Genomic DNA, 17,148 nt, shown 5'->3' with positions numbered 1-17,148 from the left:
TGGAAGAAACATTTGGTCCAACCTCCTTATTTTATAGATGAAGCCCAGAAAGGCTATGTGGTTGGCTCAAAAATCATACAAATAGGTAGCAGAGGATGGATTTTAATCCAATGCTAATTTGAACTCCATTGAACCATGCACATTTCCTCATAGCCTCTATATGTTTTATATTGTCTTCTTGGGTTCCAGGAGTTTTGGTGACATGCAGCAGCCACCAAGGGCCTGATGTAAAAAGCCCTCTCTCATAACTTCAACATTAAGGGCTCGATATATGTAAAGTACCATGCTAAGTACTAGCTCTAACACCAATATTCTTCAGCTGGCAAAGTCGAAAGAGTATTAGACTTGGAGTCGGGAAAACCTGAGTTCAAATCCTGTCTCAGAAACTTACAAGGTGGAATCCTGATAATTTATTCCTGCTTCAACTAGGGAACTGTCCTTGACTTATCCAAAACTCTTTTTTCCTATCTAAAGTAGCTGAATCACTTCTACATCAAACATCAATGAAAATGTGATAAGAGTTTCCAAGCAAAGACAGCCATCATAAGAGATGCGGATGTTTGGAAGTTAGAGGAGGCAAGGAAGAAAAAGAAATATTTTCCCAGTTCAGACTTAGGCCTTAAAGATACCCATTTCTTTCAAATAGTTTTTTGGTACATTATCAAGGATACTTCCCTAGACACAAAGGGAAGATTTTGGTTTCTGCCTTTGAAAAAAGCTAGTGAAGGTCCAACTATTCCAAATAACAATTTGGAATTCAACTACTGTGCTATAAGAAATGATAACAGGCAGACTTCAGAAAAACCTGGAAAGACTTATATGAACTGATGGTGAGTGAAGGGAGCAGAACTAGGAGAACACTGTATACAGTAACAACCACAGTGTGCGACTTTGATAGACTTAACCCTTCTCAGCAATGCAAGAATCTAAGACAACTCCAAAGGACTCATGATGGAAAATGCTGTCCACATCCAGAGAAAGAACTAAGAAGTCTGAATGTAGAGTGAAGCAGACTATTTTCTTTCTTTTGTTTTTTTCTTTTTTTTTCATTCTCATGGTTCCTCCCTTTCATTCTAATTCTTCTATACAATATGACTAATGTGAAAATATGTTTACTAGGAAAGCATATGTAGAGCCTACATCAGATTGCATGCTGTCTTGGGGATTGGAGGGAGGGAGAGAAAATTTAAAACTTATGGGAGTGAATGTTGAAAACTAAAAATAAATAAACTCAAAAAAAAAACAACAATCTGGAATTCACCCCAAGAACGGCACTCTTGTAGTAACAAACAGCTAGAAACAAATAAATGTTCATTAACTGGGAGAATGAAGTTTGGCAATCAGAAATGACAAATATGAGGAAATAGCAGAAAACTGGAGAGAATTATATGAACTGATTCAGAGTAAAATCAGGAGGACCACATATACACAATGACTACAATGATGTAAAAGAAAAAACCACAAAAAGTAAGGTGAATTCTGAGTAACTGAAAAACTAATAATGATGGTCCTAAAAGATAGAAAATGAAACCTGTCTCCTCAGAAGAGAAGAAGGGAACTAATTACAAAGGCAGAAGGATGTATACATTATAGTCACTAGACCTGGCAGTTTTACTTAACCGTTGTTCTTTGTCACAAAGGAGGGTTGACTGACTGCAGGATAGGCTATACGAAGGGAAGGGGATATAACCAGAAATGCCAATGATGAAAAAGTACAAATTTAATTTAAAAGGAAAACGAGTGGGTGAAACACTTGCATTCATATCCTACAGGATAGGGATAGTCAATATCGTGCATGAAGCAGAAACTTGAAAGCATGGGTCCCCAGCAGCCCCACATACATTTTGGTAACAATACTGTCCCTGTAGACAGTAGAGCTCAGATGTTGCTCCTATGGACATGAACTTCCCATTCAATTCACTTTCCCAGTATTCCTTTCTCTGACCCTTCATGATAATGAAAGGCATTATATCCTGGGACTTTAAGTCCAAAGAGGTCAGTAACAGAAGTGAAAGAATTATACATATTATAAATGCCTGGCAACATTGTTCATGGTAACAAAAAGCTAGGAACAAAACATATGCCCAACAACTGGGGAATGACTGAGCAAAATGTGGCATATGAATATAATAGAATTTTACGGTAACGTAAAGAATGACAAATATGAAAAACTTAGAGAGTCATGGAAATAATTTGTATGGAATTAAACAAAGAAAGACAGGTAGAGCCAAAAGACATCACATATCAAGACTACAAAAATAAAGAAGCAAAAACAAAACTTTTTTCAAATGCAATGGGAGTGAAAAAGGACACATTCTACCTTTCCATTAGTACTCAACAATCATTTTCTTTTTAGGAAATGTACTTTGTAAAGAGGTTTGTTTGGGCACCTCTTGGGAAGTGGCTACTCTTTAAAAAGTATCAGTACTTTTGTTTTTAAGAAAGGAAGGAGAGGCAAAGAATAGAAAGAAAAAGGGAGAAAGAAAAGAGACAAAGTGATAGAAAGGCAAAGAGAGAAGGGAAAAGGATAAAAAAGGAAAAAAGGGAAGAGAAAAGTAAAGGAAGGGAAATGAAGGAGCTATATGGTTAAAACTGAAGCTAGAGTTTTGATTCTGGGAACTTGGACCAGATGTATAACCTTGGACAAGTCACTTTATCTCTTAGGGTCTCAGTTCCCCCATCTGTAAAACTGGGTATGATAATATATATCCTGAGAAAGTGCTTTATCAACCATAATATACTAAAGATATATGAGCCCTGGTTATTATAAAGCCCATCCACTTCCAAACCGAAAGCAGTTCAAGCTTCACAACTCACCACTTGAATGTCCACAAAGAAAGTATTTGCATAGGAGTGATCAGGGAGAGAAATGAATTTAGTGAGCCACAAGTTAAAGGACCTAGAACAGAAATCAGCTAAGATAGACTGGTTAAGGCCTAACCTCAACACAAAAACAATCTGACTTTTGGATGCCTCTGTTTACAGAAACTTTATAAGCATCTTACCCATACAATGCAAAAATCACTTTCCTCCTTTTTTGAGTATGTCCATCTACTTTCAGTTAAACATGGCAGCTGATGGATGAAGCAAAGACAAAGGATGGATGAAACAAAGTGGTAAAAGTCCAAGATCTTAAACAGAAACTGGAGATAAAAGATAAAAGTTCAAATATACTTTTTATGCTTTGGGAAAAGTTCTAATTGTCTTGACCTCCAATGGAAACCAAAAAAAGGCAAATATAGAATATGAGAACTGACGGGGACCCTGAAACACTGAATGTTAGAGTTGGAAGAGATCCCAAAGTTCAGAAGGACAGAGGTAGAAGGAACCTCAAAACAAAACACAAAATATCAGAGCTGGAAGGGTCTTTGGGCTATTAGAAGTAGAAAGAAATTAATATGATTAGCTTAGATTTATACATAGTGCTTAATTTTTCTTTAATACTTATTAAAAGCTTTCCTCACCTGGTGAGAATTATGATACCCATTTTTAGAAAAGAAGAAACTGAGGATTATGGCTAAGTAACTTACTCAGAATTTCATAGTCAAAAAGTATCCAAATCAAGACTGATACCTGGGACTTTTGATTATAAAACAAGAGTTGGTTTTGAAAGGGATTTCAAAGATCATTTGGTCCAATACTCTTGCTTTGCAAGGTAGAAACAGGCCCAGAGAGGTGAGGTAAACTTGACTAAGGCCATTCAGCTCAGCATCAGAACCTGATATGGAAGACAGATCTTCTCACTCCCTGTCCAATGCCCTTAGAAGTCTGCTACTTCAATCTTCCACTAAATGCACAAACTTGCCTCATTTCCCCCAAACCCTTCTATACTTTTTAATAAGCAATTATCACACTTTTGCTTAAATACTTGCAGGGACAGGCTGCTCACTACTTAACAAGCATTATTTGATTACAGTTAATCATTATATTAAAAAACTGCATTGTTCTGTTTAAATCCTTTTTCTATCTATCTCTTTGTAATACCTTGGCATCAGAGAATTACATCATCTCAGAGTTGGGGAGGATTTGTAGCTCATCTGATTCAACTTGGACCTAACAAAGGATCACCTTTACACCAGGCACGATGACAAGTAGTGATCCAGCTTTTGCACAAAGACTTTCATTGAGGTCCAGAGTGCACTGTGATGTGGTATAATAGAAGGAGCACCACAACTGGGTTTTTGTTCTGGTTCTGTCATTCACTAGATTCTTGTAGCAACCCATTCCATTTTGGGAGGTTTATAAGTATTAGGAAATTTTCCCAGATATTAGGTCCTTGCTTTTCCCTCTGGATCTAAGATAGGATAAATCTATTTCCCTTTCCTCGTGCTTCTTAATATTAGTGCCTCCCCTCTTTCTGAGATTATCTCCACTTTATCCTGTCTGTATCTTGTTTCTATGTAGTTGTTTATATGGTGTCTCCCCATCGGACCATGAGCTCCCTGTACCTATTTTTTGCCATTCTTTGTATCTCCCACAGTCAGCACAGTGCTTGGCACATAAGTCCTAAATATACACTTGTTGACTTGAGTTCCACATGATGGCCCATCAGAGAGTAGAGGGAGTAGGTATGAAGTCCAAGTTTTCCTTTAGGAAGTTAAGAGATGTTTTCTTTGTTAAAAGAATTTTTTTTAAAAGAGAACTACCTAGTTGCTATAAATATAATAAGTATAGCCACCTATTTGTTATAAAGAGAACTACAGATGGACAGTTATTAGCTATTCCCCAAGAACTCCCTAAATAAATCACTTAAAAAGGGCAAAGCTTTGACACACAAGATCCTATATCTTCATCACTTCCCCTGTCAGTCTCAAAGACTGAATTAAATTATGCAGGCTTGCCATTCTGGGGGCTACAAAGCTAAATCTATGGCTTCTGCCCAAAGAACCTAATGGCAAGTTGAAGAAAAGAGACTCTGATGTTCTTCCTTTTAGGGTACGTAAGAAAGAGCCCTCCAGTGCAGTGGGGGAATACTGATTCAGTCAATCAACATGCGCTTTTTAAGTGCCTACTATGCCATGCACTCAGTGACCTCACAGTCTCATGGGGCAGGACAGAGGTAAACAATCACACAGAAACAAGATTATTGCAGGTTAAGTTGGAGATAATGAAGCGAGAGAATGCACTAGCACTAAGGGAGATTGGAAAAGCCACCTTGTGGAAGGTGAGATTTGATCAGGGACTTGAAGGGAGCCAAGGAAGCCAAGAGATTGATACTAAGAGGGAGAAAACTTCAGGCTTGGGGAAAGGTTGGCTAACATGCCTTGAATCGGGAGATGGAGTATCTTGTACAAGGAGATCAATGTCACTGGATCAAAGAGCATGTGGGGAAGAAGGAGGAGAAAAGTATATGAAAACTTGAAAAGTAAAGGGGAGGTAAAATTATGATTTGATTAAACAAACCACATTTTAAATTCTAATATGTCTGCAACATTTTAAAGTGTGAAAAGACCAGAGAGATATAACCGAGCAAATTTCAATTTTTAATTCCTTCCCCTTTCTACTGAAGATTTCTTCAGGAAGTCTGTCTGAAGGCTCCTAACTAAGTCACTTCTTTCTCTGGATCTTTTTTAGCTGGGAAAATGAGCTTCACACTGATTCCTGGGAAAATTTTAGGATGAATGATGAAAGAGATCATTGGTAGACATAGAAAGGAAAGTGGAAATTACAAATTGCCAGCATGGTTTCATCAAGAATTATTCAGTTGTTCCAGTTGTGTCCGACTCTTTGTGACCTCATTTGGGGTTTTCTTGGTAGAAATACTGGAGGGGTTTGCCATGTCAGTCTCTCATTTTACAGATGCAGAAACTGAGTCAACCAGGGTTAAGTGACCTGCCCAGGGTCAGGTAGCTAGTAAGTGTCTGAGGCCAGAACAGAACTAAAAAAATGAGTTTTTCTGACTCCAGACCCAGCACTCTATCCATGAACCACCTAACTGTCACTCATCAAGAACAGGTCATGCCAAACTAACCTAATTTTCTTTTTAACAGGATTACCTACCTAGTAGATAAGGGGAATGCTGTGGATTTAATTTATCTAAATTGTAGCAAATCTTTTTATAAAGTATCTCAAACTACTTTTTGAAGAATAAGGAGGGATATGGATTAGGCAATAATAAAATTAGATGGATTCAGAATTGGATAGATGGCTAGACTTAAATAACTATTATTGGTTCAATGTCAACATGGCAAAGGGTCTCTAATGGAGTACCCCAGGAAAACATGCTTGGATTCATGCTATTTAACATTTTTAACAATGATTTAGATGGATTGCTCATCTGTCTTACAGATGAAATGAATCTGAGAAGGGTAACATACTGGATAATGGAGTTGGCATCTAAAAAGACACTGAGAAATTGGGACTCTGAACTGAATCTAGTAAAATGAAATTCAATAAGGATTAATGGAAAGTCTTATACTTGGGTCCAAAAAATGGCTTCTACCAATACAAGGTGGGAGAGACATGATTATGTTGTAGTTTTTCTGAAAAGGATATGGGGTTTTTAGAGGGATTACAAGTTCAATGAGAGTTAGAAGTATGGTATAGCTATCAAAAAAGCTACTAGGATACTGGGCTCCATTAAGAGAGGCACCATTTCCATGAATAGGAGGATGATGGTTCCCCTATATTTCATCCTCATCACAACTCATCTGGTGTTCAGTTCTGGGCATAGAGGGCACAAACAAGACGGTGAAGGACCTTGACTGATGTATGAAGAAGGTAGAAGACACTTCAGGTAGAGGGTGAAAGGGGTGGATTTAGGCTCAATATCAGGAAAAGGTTTCTAACAATCAGGAGTGGGTCATCTCAAAGGGTGATGGGTTCTTCCTCCCTGGAAGGCTTGCACACAGAGGCTGGATGGCCATTTGTTGGACACACCGCAGTGGGCATCCCTTCTCTGGAGGGTTGGGTTGGGCTAGCTGGCCATTGAGGTACCTTCTCACTCTCAAATCCTGTGACTCTATAATCTCTAGGATGGGGCTGATTATATTTGTGTGACTTATCTCACAAGACCAAAAGGATGGATATAAACTGTTTTTTTCCACAATACGACAAAATTTAACCATGAACTATATTTTGGTATTTCACTGAATCTCCTTCTCATTGTTGGATATCGGCAGCATCCAGCTTTGAACCACTACATGTCAGTTGGTCGTCATCAGAAGAGGGAATCACCTTCAAAAAGTAAATACTGACAGATGGTACCAAAGTGTCGATACCACAGATGGAAAGATCTTTCTTCATCTCTCGCAAATATAAAGGGACAAAGAGAGGTCATAAAGCTTAGTAACAAGACTGCTGAATCTATAGATAGAGAACCTGGGTCCAAGACCTGTTTGTGCTACCAACTTCCTAGTAACTTTGAGCAAGTAATTTATCCTTGCTAAATCACATTTTCCTCATTTGGAAAATGGGTAGGTTTTTTTCAGGAGGGTATAGAAAACTGAATTAGATGATTGCTAACGTCTCTAGTAGCTCTAAATCTTACTATTGTGTGAACTCACATTTTTTTTATGGTTCTTTAGTATTTACAATGAGCTTTCTTGACAACAAGCCTGTTAGGCAAATTATATAAATATATTATCCACATTTTACCATATGGGGAAACTGAAGCACTAAGTGATGCAATGGCTCTCTAAGGTCATGTAGTTAGTACTTATCAGAGCCAAGATTCCCACCCAGGTTTCCTGACTCTAAGTTCATTGCTTTTTCTGCTACAGCAGGTGGTAGCATCCAGTTAGACAAATGTGGATGAAGCCCATTGGGTAAATAGCAAAGCAGAAACCTCCTTGTCATTTCCTCTAGCTAAAGACGTCTTTCCTGGCCTATAATTGGATTTGGCAAATGGCTTTCACGATCCATCCACTTCAAGGGAGCGTGCTACAAAAGGGCCCTTGACAGAGAATTTGCCCGTAAATGATGAGTCTGTCACATTTCACTGAAACTTTATATTTACAAATGGTTTTATGATCATTTATAGGTTGACCTTCATCATAGAATGCTGAGGGAGACTGATGAAAAGCACTGCCAGACCCACGGTGAAACATGGGAAACCCTATACTCAGGGAAAAAAGAAAGTGCTTTGGCCATGATACACAAACCAAGAACAAATATAAGTAAGGTTCTCACCTCCAGCCTTAGGCTATGTATGCCCCATAGTATAAACAGCCTTGGAAGCTTAGACAGCAGCTATTTTTTTTTTTTACCTAAGTCATGTCAGTCAAAACCTCCTAGGACCACTGAGTTATAAACAAATACCTATCTCAAAATGGAATTCAGTGTTTTGAAAAGAATTAACTATCCAATATACTTGCACTCATGATATTTGAAATCTCCTATTCCATGGTTATGAAAATAGTGGGGGAGGGAAGGAGATGAGAGTTCCATGGTCTACTATATCTTAGTATTGTGTTCAGGTCTGGGGACCATGTTTTGAAGAGGACATTCACCAGATGAAGACTGTCCAGAGGAAAGATGATGTAAGAACTAAAAATCTTGTCCTGTAAGGATCAACTTGAGAGTCAACCAAGCAGGGTAGGTAGGAAGATTGTATCTTGGCATAAGGAAAAAACTTGCAAACAATCAGAGTTACGCAAAAGCAGAAAGGGCTGTTTCAGGAGCTAGAGACGTTGCCATTCCTGGAGGTCTTCCCTAGCATCTTACCTACAACCTTACTCATAGCATGGGCTTAATACATGTTGATTGAATGAAGCTTTTGATCTGAACTTTCTAGTAATAATAGCTAGTACTTACGTATAGTACTTAAAGGTTTGCAAAGTACTTTGTAACTATCATCTCACTTTATCCTCACAATGACAATGACAGGTAGATGCTATTCTTACTCACATTTTATAGTTGAGGAAACTGAGTCAGTCGCCCAGGGTCACACAGATTGTACAACTTGAACTAAGTAGTCATCAAGCATTTTTTGAGCACCCCTTTGTGCCAGGGACTGTGTGAAGTGCTGGGGATACAAAGAAAGGTGAAAAACAGTCCCTGCTCCCCAGGAAGCCCACAGTCCAACGTGGATGCCTACCGGATGCCTGAGGCCTCTTTAAACCCTTAGATTCTATGATCCTATAATTCTGTAAACCAAGGATGATTAAACTGGAGATGGAATACTTAGGGAAGCAATGGTCACTGTCTTTAAATATAGGCAGGGCTGCTATTTGGCAATCCATCCACTGATACATCAGCATTCATTAAGGAACTACTATGTGCCAAGTATTCTGCTAGACGCTGGGGACACAAAGACAAAAGAATCACAGTCTCCCTGATCTCAAGGAGTTTATAGTCTATCAAGGGACACAACATGATATATGTACATACATACATATATATATGAAATTCATGTAATATACTTATTAATATATATTATGTCATCTTTCCTCTCAAGTAGATACAAAATACCGCCAAGGCAATATGAGTGGACAAATGACAAACACTACGTAAGGAGCTGAGCTAGATGAACATTTCTCACGGCTGCCTCAACTACACAGGTCACAGTGAATGCCGCGTGGCTGGCTAACATCTGCCTCAGCTATAGAGCATCCTGAGCTATCTCATCCTGACTGTCTAACAGAAGAGCAGACCACAAGGAAAGACCTCCAATAGTCAACTCTTCTCAAGCAGAGCAATTAGGCTGAGTCATGTTCTCACTTGTAAATTAAACAATTACCACTTTAAGCATGTGTTCTCTCTCTCTCCCTCTCTTTTTTTTCTTTGCAACTTACAATCAGCAGCTGGTGAAGGTGCAAACTGTTTCCTATTTACACTCCTACCCACCTGGCTACTAAGTATATTCAAATCTACTTCTTTGTCTCTCATATATGGGAAGTCTTCCTCACTTCAGTCTGCCTCTGCACATTCCAGCAAGTCACGGAACCACATTCATCTGGAGCTGGAAAGGCCCTTCTTAGGGATCAAGGTCTTCTTTTACAGAGAAGGAAACTGAGGTCAGGCAAACTGAACTGACTTGGACAAGAGTACAAATCTAATCTTAGGCTGTCAGAAAGTCAACAAATATTAGGGCTAGAGGGAATCTTACTACAGAGAATGTTAGAGCTGGAAGGAGATTAGAACACAGAAATGAGAATGGTGGTACTACTGAAGTATATACATATATATAAGGAGATAGCCAGGCAATATCTTAAGCATCTACTACGTCTAGATGACTCCTGGGCATGAAATCAGGAAGACCTGAGTTCAAATTCAGCCTCAAATACTCACTAGCAGTATGACCCCGGGCAAGTCATTTAACCTTGTTTGCCTTAATCCACTGGAGAAGGAAATGGCAAACTACTGCAGAATTCTTGCCCAGAGAACTCCATACAGCTAAGACCCATTGGGGTCCTAGGGCAGGCCAGTGTGGCTTGAGTATGGTGTATCTGGATGGGAGAAGAATAAATAAGATGGCAAAATTTGCTGTCATACTGGATTGTGAAAGGTCTTAAATGAGCCCTGAAAGCTGCATGATCATGTCTATGCTAATTAACCTAGAAGGATGCATAAGAGAAGAGGGAGCCTACGGGGAGAGAGACCTATTAGATCCAAGGAGAAATAATTAGAACTCATACTATGGTGTTGGCAAAGAGTATGTCAAAAGGAAGAAAGAGCGGGAGAGAGGGTGGGAGAAGGAGAAAGCAAGGGAAAGAAGAAGAAAGAAAAGGTGGAAGGAAGGTAAGAAAAAGAATTTGAGAAAGGAAGGAAGGAAATGGAAGAAAGCAAAGGGAGAAATAAGGAAAGAGAGAACAATAAAGAAAGAGGGGCGTGGTGAGGGAGGGAGGAAGGAAGGAAGGAAGGCAGAAAGGAAGAAAGGAGGGAAAGAAGGAAATGGAGGGAGGGAGGAAGAAAGGAGAGGAAAGGAAACAGAGAGAAACAATTATTAATAACCAATGATTTAGGGAGATCCAGAGTTCCCCCCCTTTTTCTAAAGTCCAGATTTGAAAAAATTCAGTCCCTTGAAGGACACTGCTGATAATAAGAATGACTAACTTTCTTGTTCAGTAGCCCCTGTGTTCTGCACAGGCTTGGATAGGGCATACATTCTTTAAATGGACTGCCCAAAGCTGGGGGCAGGGTTGTCTCAGTATAGAGATAGTCTCTGTCCAAGGGAGACATGATGTCCCTCTCAGCTCTTTATTGTAATATTCATTCTCTAATTAATTGTTAACCAATCAGGATTGACTCCCACCCTGTGGAACACCTATTTTTTGAACGGTATATGAACTGTGACTCCACCACCATGATTGTCTTTGGTCTAAGAGAGATGGTGAAATGACCATCTTTTTATTAATAAACCTGCTAGCCTCATTAATAAGACTATTAAATTACCCAGAAATTATGTCTCTTGAACCTTTTAAATTGCTACAAAAGGAAAGGAGGAAAGATTGGAGGAAAGAAGCAAGCAGGGAAGGAAGGCAGGTGAGAAGGCAGGCAGGCAGGCAGGCAGGCAGTAAGGAAGGAAGGAAGGAAGGAAGGAAGGAAGGAAGGAAGGAAGGAAGGAAGGAAGGAAGGAAGAAAAGATGGTGAGAGAAAGATAAAACTATAAATAAAAATAAAAACCATTTGACAGCTTCCAAATCTGAAAGGATGGTCCTTAGAAACAATTCTATTTTTCCTTATGGAGAAGTCCCACAGAGATACTTCATGCTTACTTGGTACTACAATGATATTACTCTGACATACATTCACTGCTCAGACCAGAATGGTGGTAATGTGGAATAGGGGAAAGAGGAATGAACCGACATTAGGGAGGCAGCGTTCAGTCCCTTGTCCTCTCACTGCCTCCCTATGTTACCTTTCCCTTCCTTGGTCTCTACTTCTTCCTCTGCACCATAAAAAGGTTGGATTGATTACTCCTTTGGTTCCTTCTAGCCCCCACTGGTTGAATCCATAATAATTTAAATTTACTGCAGAAACAAGGAAATCAACATTTACAGACATTTGTAGGGAACAGCAGATAATATTATTTTCTATTTCTTTTTCGATAGTGGCAGATACCAATTAAAACCTTCATGGCCATGCACAGGATTTTTAGATATAAAAGGTCAGTGGCTGCTCATTTGAGAAGAAACTTTTAAACTGTTAACTAAAAAGAAAAATTTCTAACACCCCTATCATCCTGGAGTTATGGTTCTATGGATTAATGTCAAAATTGCCCAAAATAAGTCAAAATGTCAATTTCTTTTGACTTCTCATTCTCCCCCCTCCACTGGTTAGGTGATACAATTTTTATCTTTTACTTGACAAGATGTAGAAAATAATTACAAATGAAAAGGTTATTCATAATTTTTAAATGAGTTAATTAGTAAACCCAGTCAGACTTGCTCATTATAGTAATTAATAATTGATTATACTTGAAATTAAGCACAATTTTTCATCAAAAATCTAATTAAATATCTGAGTTTTTGCCTACTGATTAGATCAGTTGGTCTTGTGGAGAGTCTTTGTTAAGTATGTTTGTCTGAAGCTGAACTGATTAATTTGATTTTTTATAATTGATGGGTCTTTTAGAAATGAGTAATTATGGACCATACTTGTGACAGTTCAACTGGACAAGACTTGCTGGCATCTCATCAGGTCTTGAAGACACCTAGATTAAAACATATAAACTTCGAAGTCAAAGAAAGTAGATAACATGTCCTTTTCTAATCATATCATGGAATTTAGAGTGAGAAGGGATGTAAGGACATATACCTACAGAAAAAGAAATTGAGAGCCAGAGAGGAGATAAGACTTTTCCAACAATATAAAGCTTGTGCACAGCAAAGTGAGATTGGAAGTGGAGTCCTCTGACTCAAGTTTTGGGACCAAACAATCTCAGAGTTGGACAGCACTTCAGAGGCCATCTAGCTAACCTATGCTGGAATAAGAATGCTAACAACATCCCCTGGAAGTAGTCATGGGGTTTTTGCTTGAAGCTTTCTAGCAAGAGGGGACCCCTACTTATTTTACACTGGGATAGTTCTAATTGTTGGCAAATTTTTCTTTACATCAAAGCCCACATCTGGCCCTTGGAAATACCCAACTATTGTTCCTAATTTTGCCTCCTACAGCTAAGAAAAACAAGTCTGATCCCTCTTCCATATGACAGCCTTTCAATTACTTGAAGACAGCTATCATATATAAATATGTATGATATATAAGTAATGCATATGATAATAATATGTGTATATATACATATATAATATGTATTATATATGTGTACATATGTGTGTATGTATGTCTATATCTATCTATCTATCTATCTATCTATCTATCTATCTATCTATCTATCTATCTATCTATCTATTCATCTATCTATAGAGGGAAGGCTAAGAATACCTGATTCTTTCAGATAACTTTTATATGGCAGGTACTTAAGGTCCTTCCCCCGCCAAGGAGTAGGATTAAGATGGTGCAATGAACAGAGTCCTAGGTTGAGTCAGGAAGACCTGAATCCAAATCCAGCCTCAGATGCTTACTAGTTCTGTGATTTTGGATATGTCACTTAACTTTTGCCTGTCTCTGTTTTCTCAACTATAAAATGAGGATAATAATAGCACCTACTTCCCAGGGTTGTTGCGAGGATCAAATGAGATAATATTAAAGTACTTTGCAAACCTCAGTGCCCTACGTAAACGCTAGTTATCACTCTCAAACAATCAATCACTTACTTCAAATGGGACACCTAGAACAGAAGACAATATTCCCAGTGTGGTAGGAGCAGGGCAGATTACAGCAGGACTATCTCCTCCCTAGCCCTGCCAGCATGTGATGCTTCTGTCAATGGAACTTTGAGGGTATGGAGAGAGTCTTTTGTCTCTTTTTGTATCCCTAGTGTTTAGCACAGTAATGTCTTGGTATAGAGTAGGTGCTTATTAAGTGTTTAATGACACTGTTGTCTCTCCTATTAGATTAGGAGCTCCTAGAGGGACTGTCTTTTGCCTTTCCTTGTGTCCCTAGAGGTGTCTATCACAAAATAAGTGCTTAATAAATATTTACTGACTAACACTTCCCATTATTCCTCAAAGTTCCTTTCCTCTTCCTGGCTTTAATTCAAAGAGGCAGTCAATGATCCCTGTTGGTTAGCCTGAAACCTCACTGACCTCCCTCCCAGGATAATTCTGTTACAGGGTAGCAATCACTAAGCCAGTACATACCCTCCCCTGGTGTACCCTCTTTTTTTATTACTTCCACTGAGGAAACTCCCTCTATAGATTCAGTTCTATAATGATACTGCATCTTAGAGCCTTAGAGTCCGGAGCCTTAGTGACTTCTGTGTCACAGAGTCAGCACCTGGACCAAGGTGCCCCCAACTCAGATATCAGTCCTGCATCTACTACTCCATGATGCCACATATCATTTGGCATACCATATCACAGAACCACAGGATATCAAAGTTCGCAGGATTCTTAGAGGTCATCTACTTTAACTCCTCACCAGAGCCAGAAATCCCCTATATAACATTCTCAATAAGTGTACATTCAATTTTCTGAAATATCCTTTATAACAAAGAGTCTGTGGTCCACCAAGGGGATTGTGGATAGACTCTGAGGAGGAAGGTCTGAGAACTTGCAACTTGTAATACTTTGATAATTGTATTTCAAAACAATGGTGCTGTCCTGTGCAATCAGATAACATGTAGAGTACTTAACAAACCTAAAGCCAATTTACCTAAAAAGTACCTAATTTTTACCTAAAAGTAAATGCTGGCTGTTATTATTAGGTATTTTATTTAATACACATATATTATTCTGAGAAGTCCATGTCAAAAAAAAAAAAGTCAAGAACCACTGCCTTGAGGGATTATAGTAACAAAGATTTAGAACTAAAAGGGATTGAGTTCAATTGAGTACAACCTACTTATCTTAAATAGAGGAAACTGAGGCTGGGAGAGAAAGTCTTTTCCAGAGTCACACAGCTAGCGAGTATCTGTGGTAGGATTCCAATCCAGCCTATTCTCTTCTGAAGAGGGACTCATTATCTCCAGAGATAGTCAATTTCTTTTTTGGACAATTCTACCTGATAGAAAGTTCTTCCTTATACTCAACTGAAACCTGGAAATTTGTCTTATTAATAACATGGAACTTATTTACACCTTGGATGTGATACGGTAAAACATCAGCATATGAAGAATTTCTCTACCTGACTTTGGGTTTTATTCACAGGTTGCTCTGGCAAGATATCAGAATCTACTTCAAACAAAGTCTCCCTGGAATGAAGTCTGATGACTCGTGAGCGACTCTGGGTTCTTGAAGGCCATGCCAAGAGGGCAGAGTACGCTAGCATGTCCTACCATGCTTAACAATCTTGGGCATGCAGTAAGTGAATAACAAATGCTTTATCCATCTACCAAGTTAGAAAGGTTTCCAGTGTAGATTACATCATGGGCTCCATGTCTATTGTCTGAGAACTGGTTTTGCTAACTGTGAAGAAATCTACCCACAAGAGTGTTCCCTATCCAGTCATTTTTTAGGAAAGCAACTCAATAAGCCATCTCCTAAGACAGAGAGGTATTATGGTCTGTGTTGGCAAAGTACCCACACTACCAATCAGCTTCCACACTGACAAAAATCACAGATTCTTTAAATTGAAGTATCAGGACCTAAGTCATACAGATGGATTTTCTGTTTTCACTGCGGATGTTGAACAAGGAGATGTCTTCTTTAGGTAAGGGTTGGTTTTGGTTTAGATGACCTCTGTGTTCCCTTCTAAGTCTGAGGTTCTTTGGTTCTATGATGCAGGATGGAACCTTCTTCCAGAAGATCCACAAATAGTGGGGAGGGACCCCCCAAAATAACAAAGACACCACATGAAAAACATTTGGCAGGGAGGTGATCACTATATAAAATCCAGGCCTGGCAAGGGACTAGACCAGTGGATGACATAGTTCTTTTTCTCATTGCTGTGATGTGATGCTGTCTGCTTCCCAGTGCCTGAGAAGTCAATGCCAATCTAGGTTGGTGGTCCCAGTGACTGCAGGCACTCAGGCACCCCTGGATGAACAAAAGGCAGTTACATTTTCTTCTCTTCCACAAGACCATTTCCATCAGGGCAATGACAAGAACCGTGATGGTTGCCATTATTTAATAGTTTGAAGTTTGGGAGACCCATATCCCAGACAATTAGGGCCACGAAGCAGTCAGTAGTGTCTCGGTTATGGCCTCACAGACTATGCAAACAGTCAGGCTCCCTAAGGTGCAGTGAACTGAGTGAGAGAGAAATCACAGGAACACAGGAATGAGAAGCAGGTAAGGTCCAAAGTGGGTAAAACATACTTACCGACAAAATACGCCAACAGGACCACCAGTGTGACTGAGATGATGATAGCACTGAGTGCAGCACACTTCCAGTTACAGTATTTATAGGGCTTCTTAAGGTTAAAGGCAGGCCTGGAAAACGTGCTTCGTGGAAGGGGTCTAGGGGGAGGAGAGTACACAGTGCTGGACGTCAGCGGGTATCCTGGAGACGTGGTACAAAAGAGAGGCGATGTACCACCCGGCTTAAACAGGAAGTGCCTGTGGGAAGAAAGGACAAGCTTTGTTGGTCACTCATAAAAAAAATAAAAAGACACCAGACCTGGAAAGTAGGTTTGTACTTAAGGGAGAAAGAAGTTGAGTAGGTAAAAGTGAGACCCACTGGGGCTGGTAAAAAAACAACACAGATTGAACCATGCAAAGAAAGTTAAACATTCAGTAGAACCAGAGAGACAATAGGATAAGAGGTCAGTAAGGGTCACAAAGTCACACATACTATAGAACTACCACAAACATTTCAACACCAAGAGGCATCTCCCTGGGGAAGTAGATAAGACAGTGAGAAGCATCCCCAAGGATATACTGGGGGTTTTACCAACTGGACAAGGGCCCCGGACATAAAGAACTCTAGATGTTTGATGAGCTTGGGACAGGATACCTCAGGGAACAAACTACTCCTTGACAAAGGTCACTGTGGCATGATCTAAGCCCTGTTGTCTTTTATCCCCATATCAAAGCAAGAGGCTAAAAGAGAAAGCAATTGATCTTACTCTTCTACTATCCACTTTCTTGGTGCTTCTATAACCACAAAAAAGATTCATGCTTTGAAATGGAATCCTATCTATGTGATCCATGTGGCTCAGGAGATAAATATCTAAAATCACCACCAAATTCAGCCACAGTGAAA

At 39.3% G+C, this 17,148-nt stretch overlaps 1 protein-coding gene across 6 annotated transcripts in view; it reads right to left on the bottom strand.

Moving 5' to 3' along the window:
* The window catches only part of TENM4 (teneurin transmembrane protein 4), a 1,206,236-nt gene that overhangs the window by 296,797 nt on the left and 892,291 nt on the right, over positions 1-17,148 (bottom strand). For all 6 annotated transcript variants that reach the window (XM_072610720.1, XM_072610721.1, XM_072610718.1 and 3 more), the window contains one exon: positions 16,267-16,502. In XM_072610720.1, the coding sequence (XP_072466821.1) occupies positions 16,267-16,502 (236 nt within the window). The remainder of the gene's footprint in view (positions 1-16,266; positions 16,503-17,148) is intronic.

Source organism: Notamacropus eugenii, chromosome 5 (genome assembly GCF_028372415.1).
Source record: "Notamacropus eugenii isolate mMacEug1 chromosome 5, mMacEug1.pri_v2, whole genome shotgun sequence".
Taxonomy (NCBI): domain Eukaryota; kingdom Metazoa; phylum Chordata; class Mammalia; order Diprotodontia; family Macropodidae; genus Notamacropus; species Notamacropus eugenii.
This window is presented reverse-complemented; position numbering and strand designations above follow the sequence as displayed.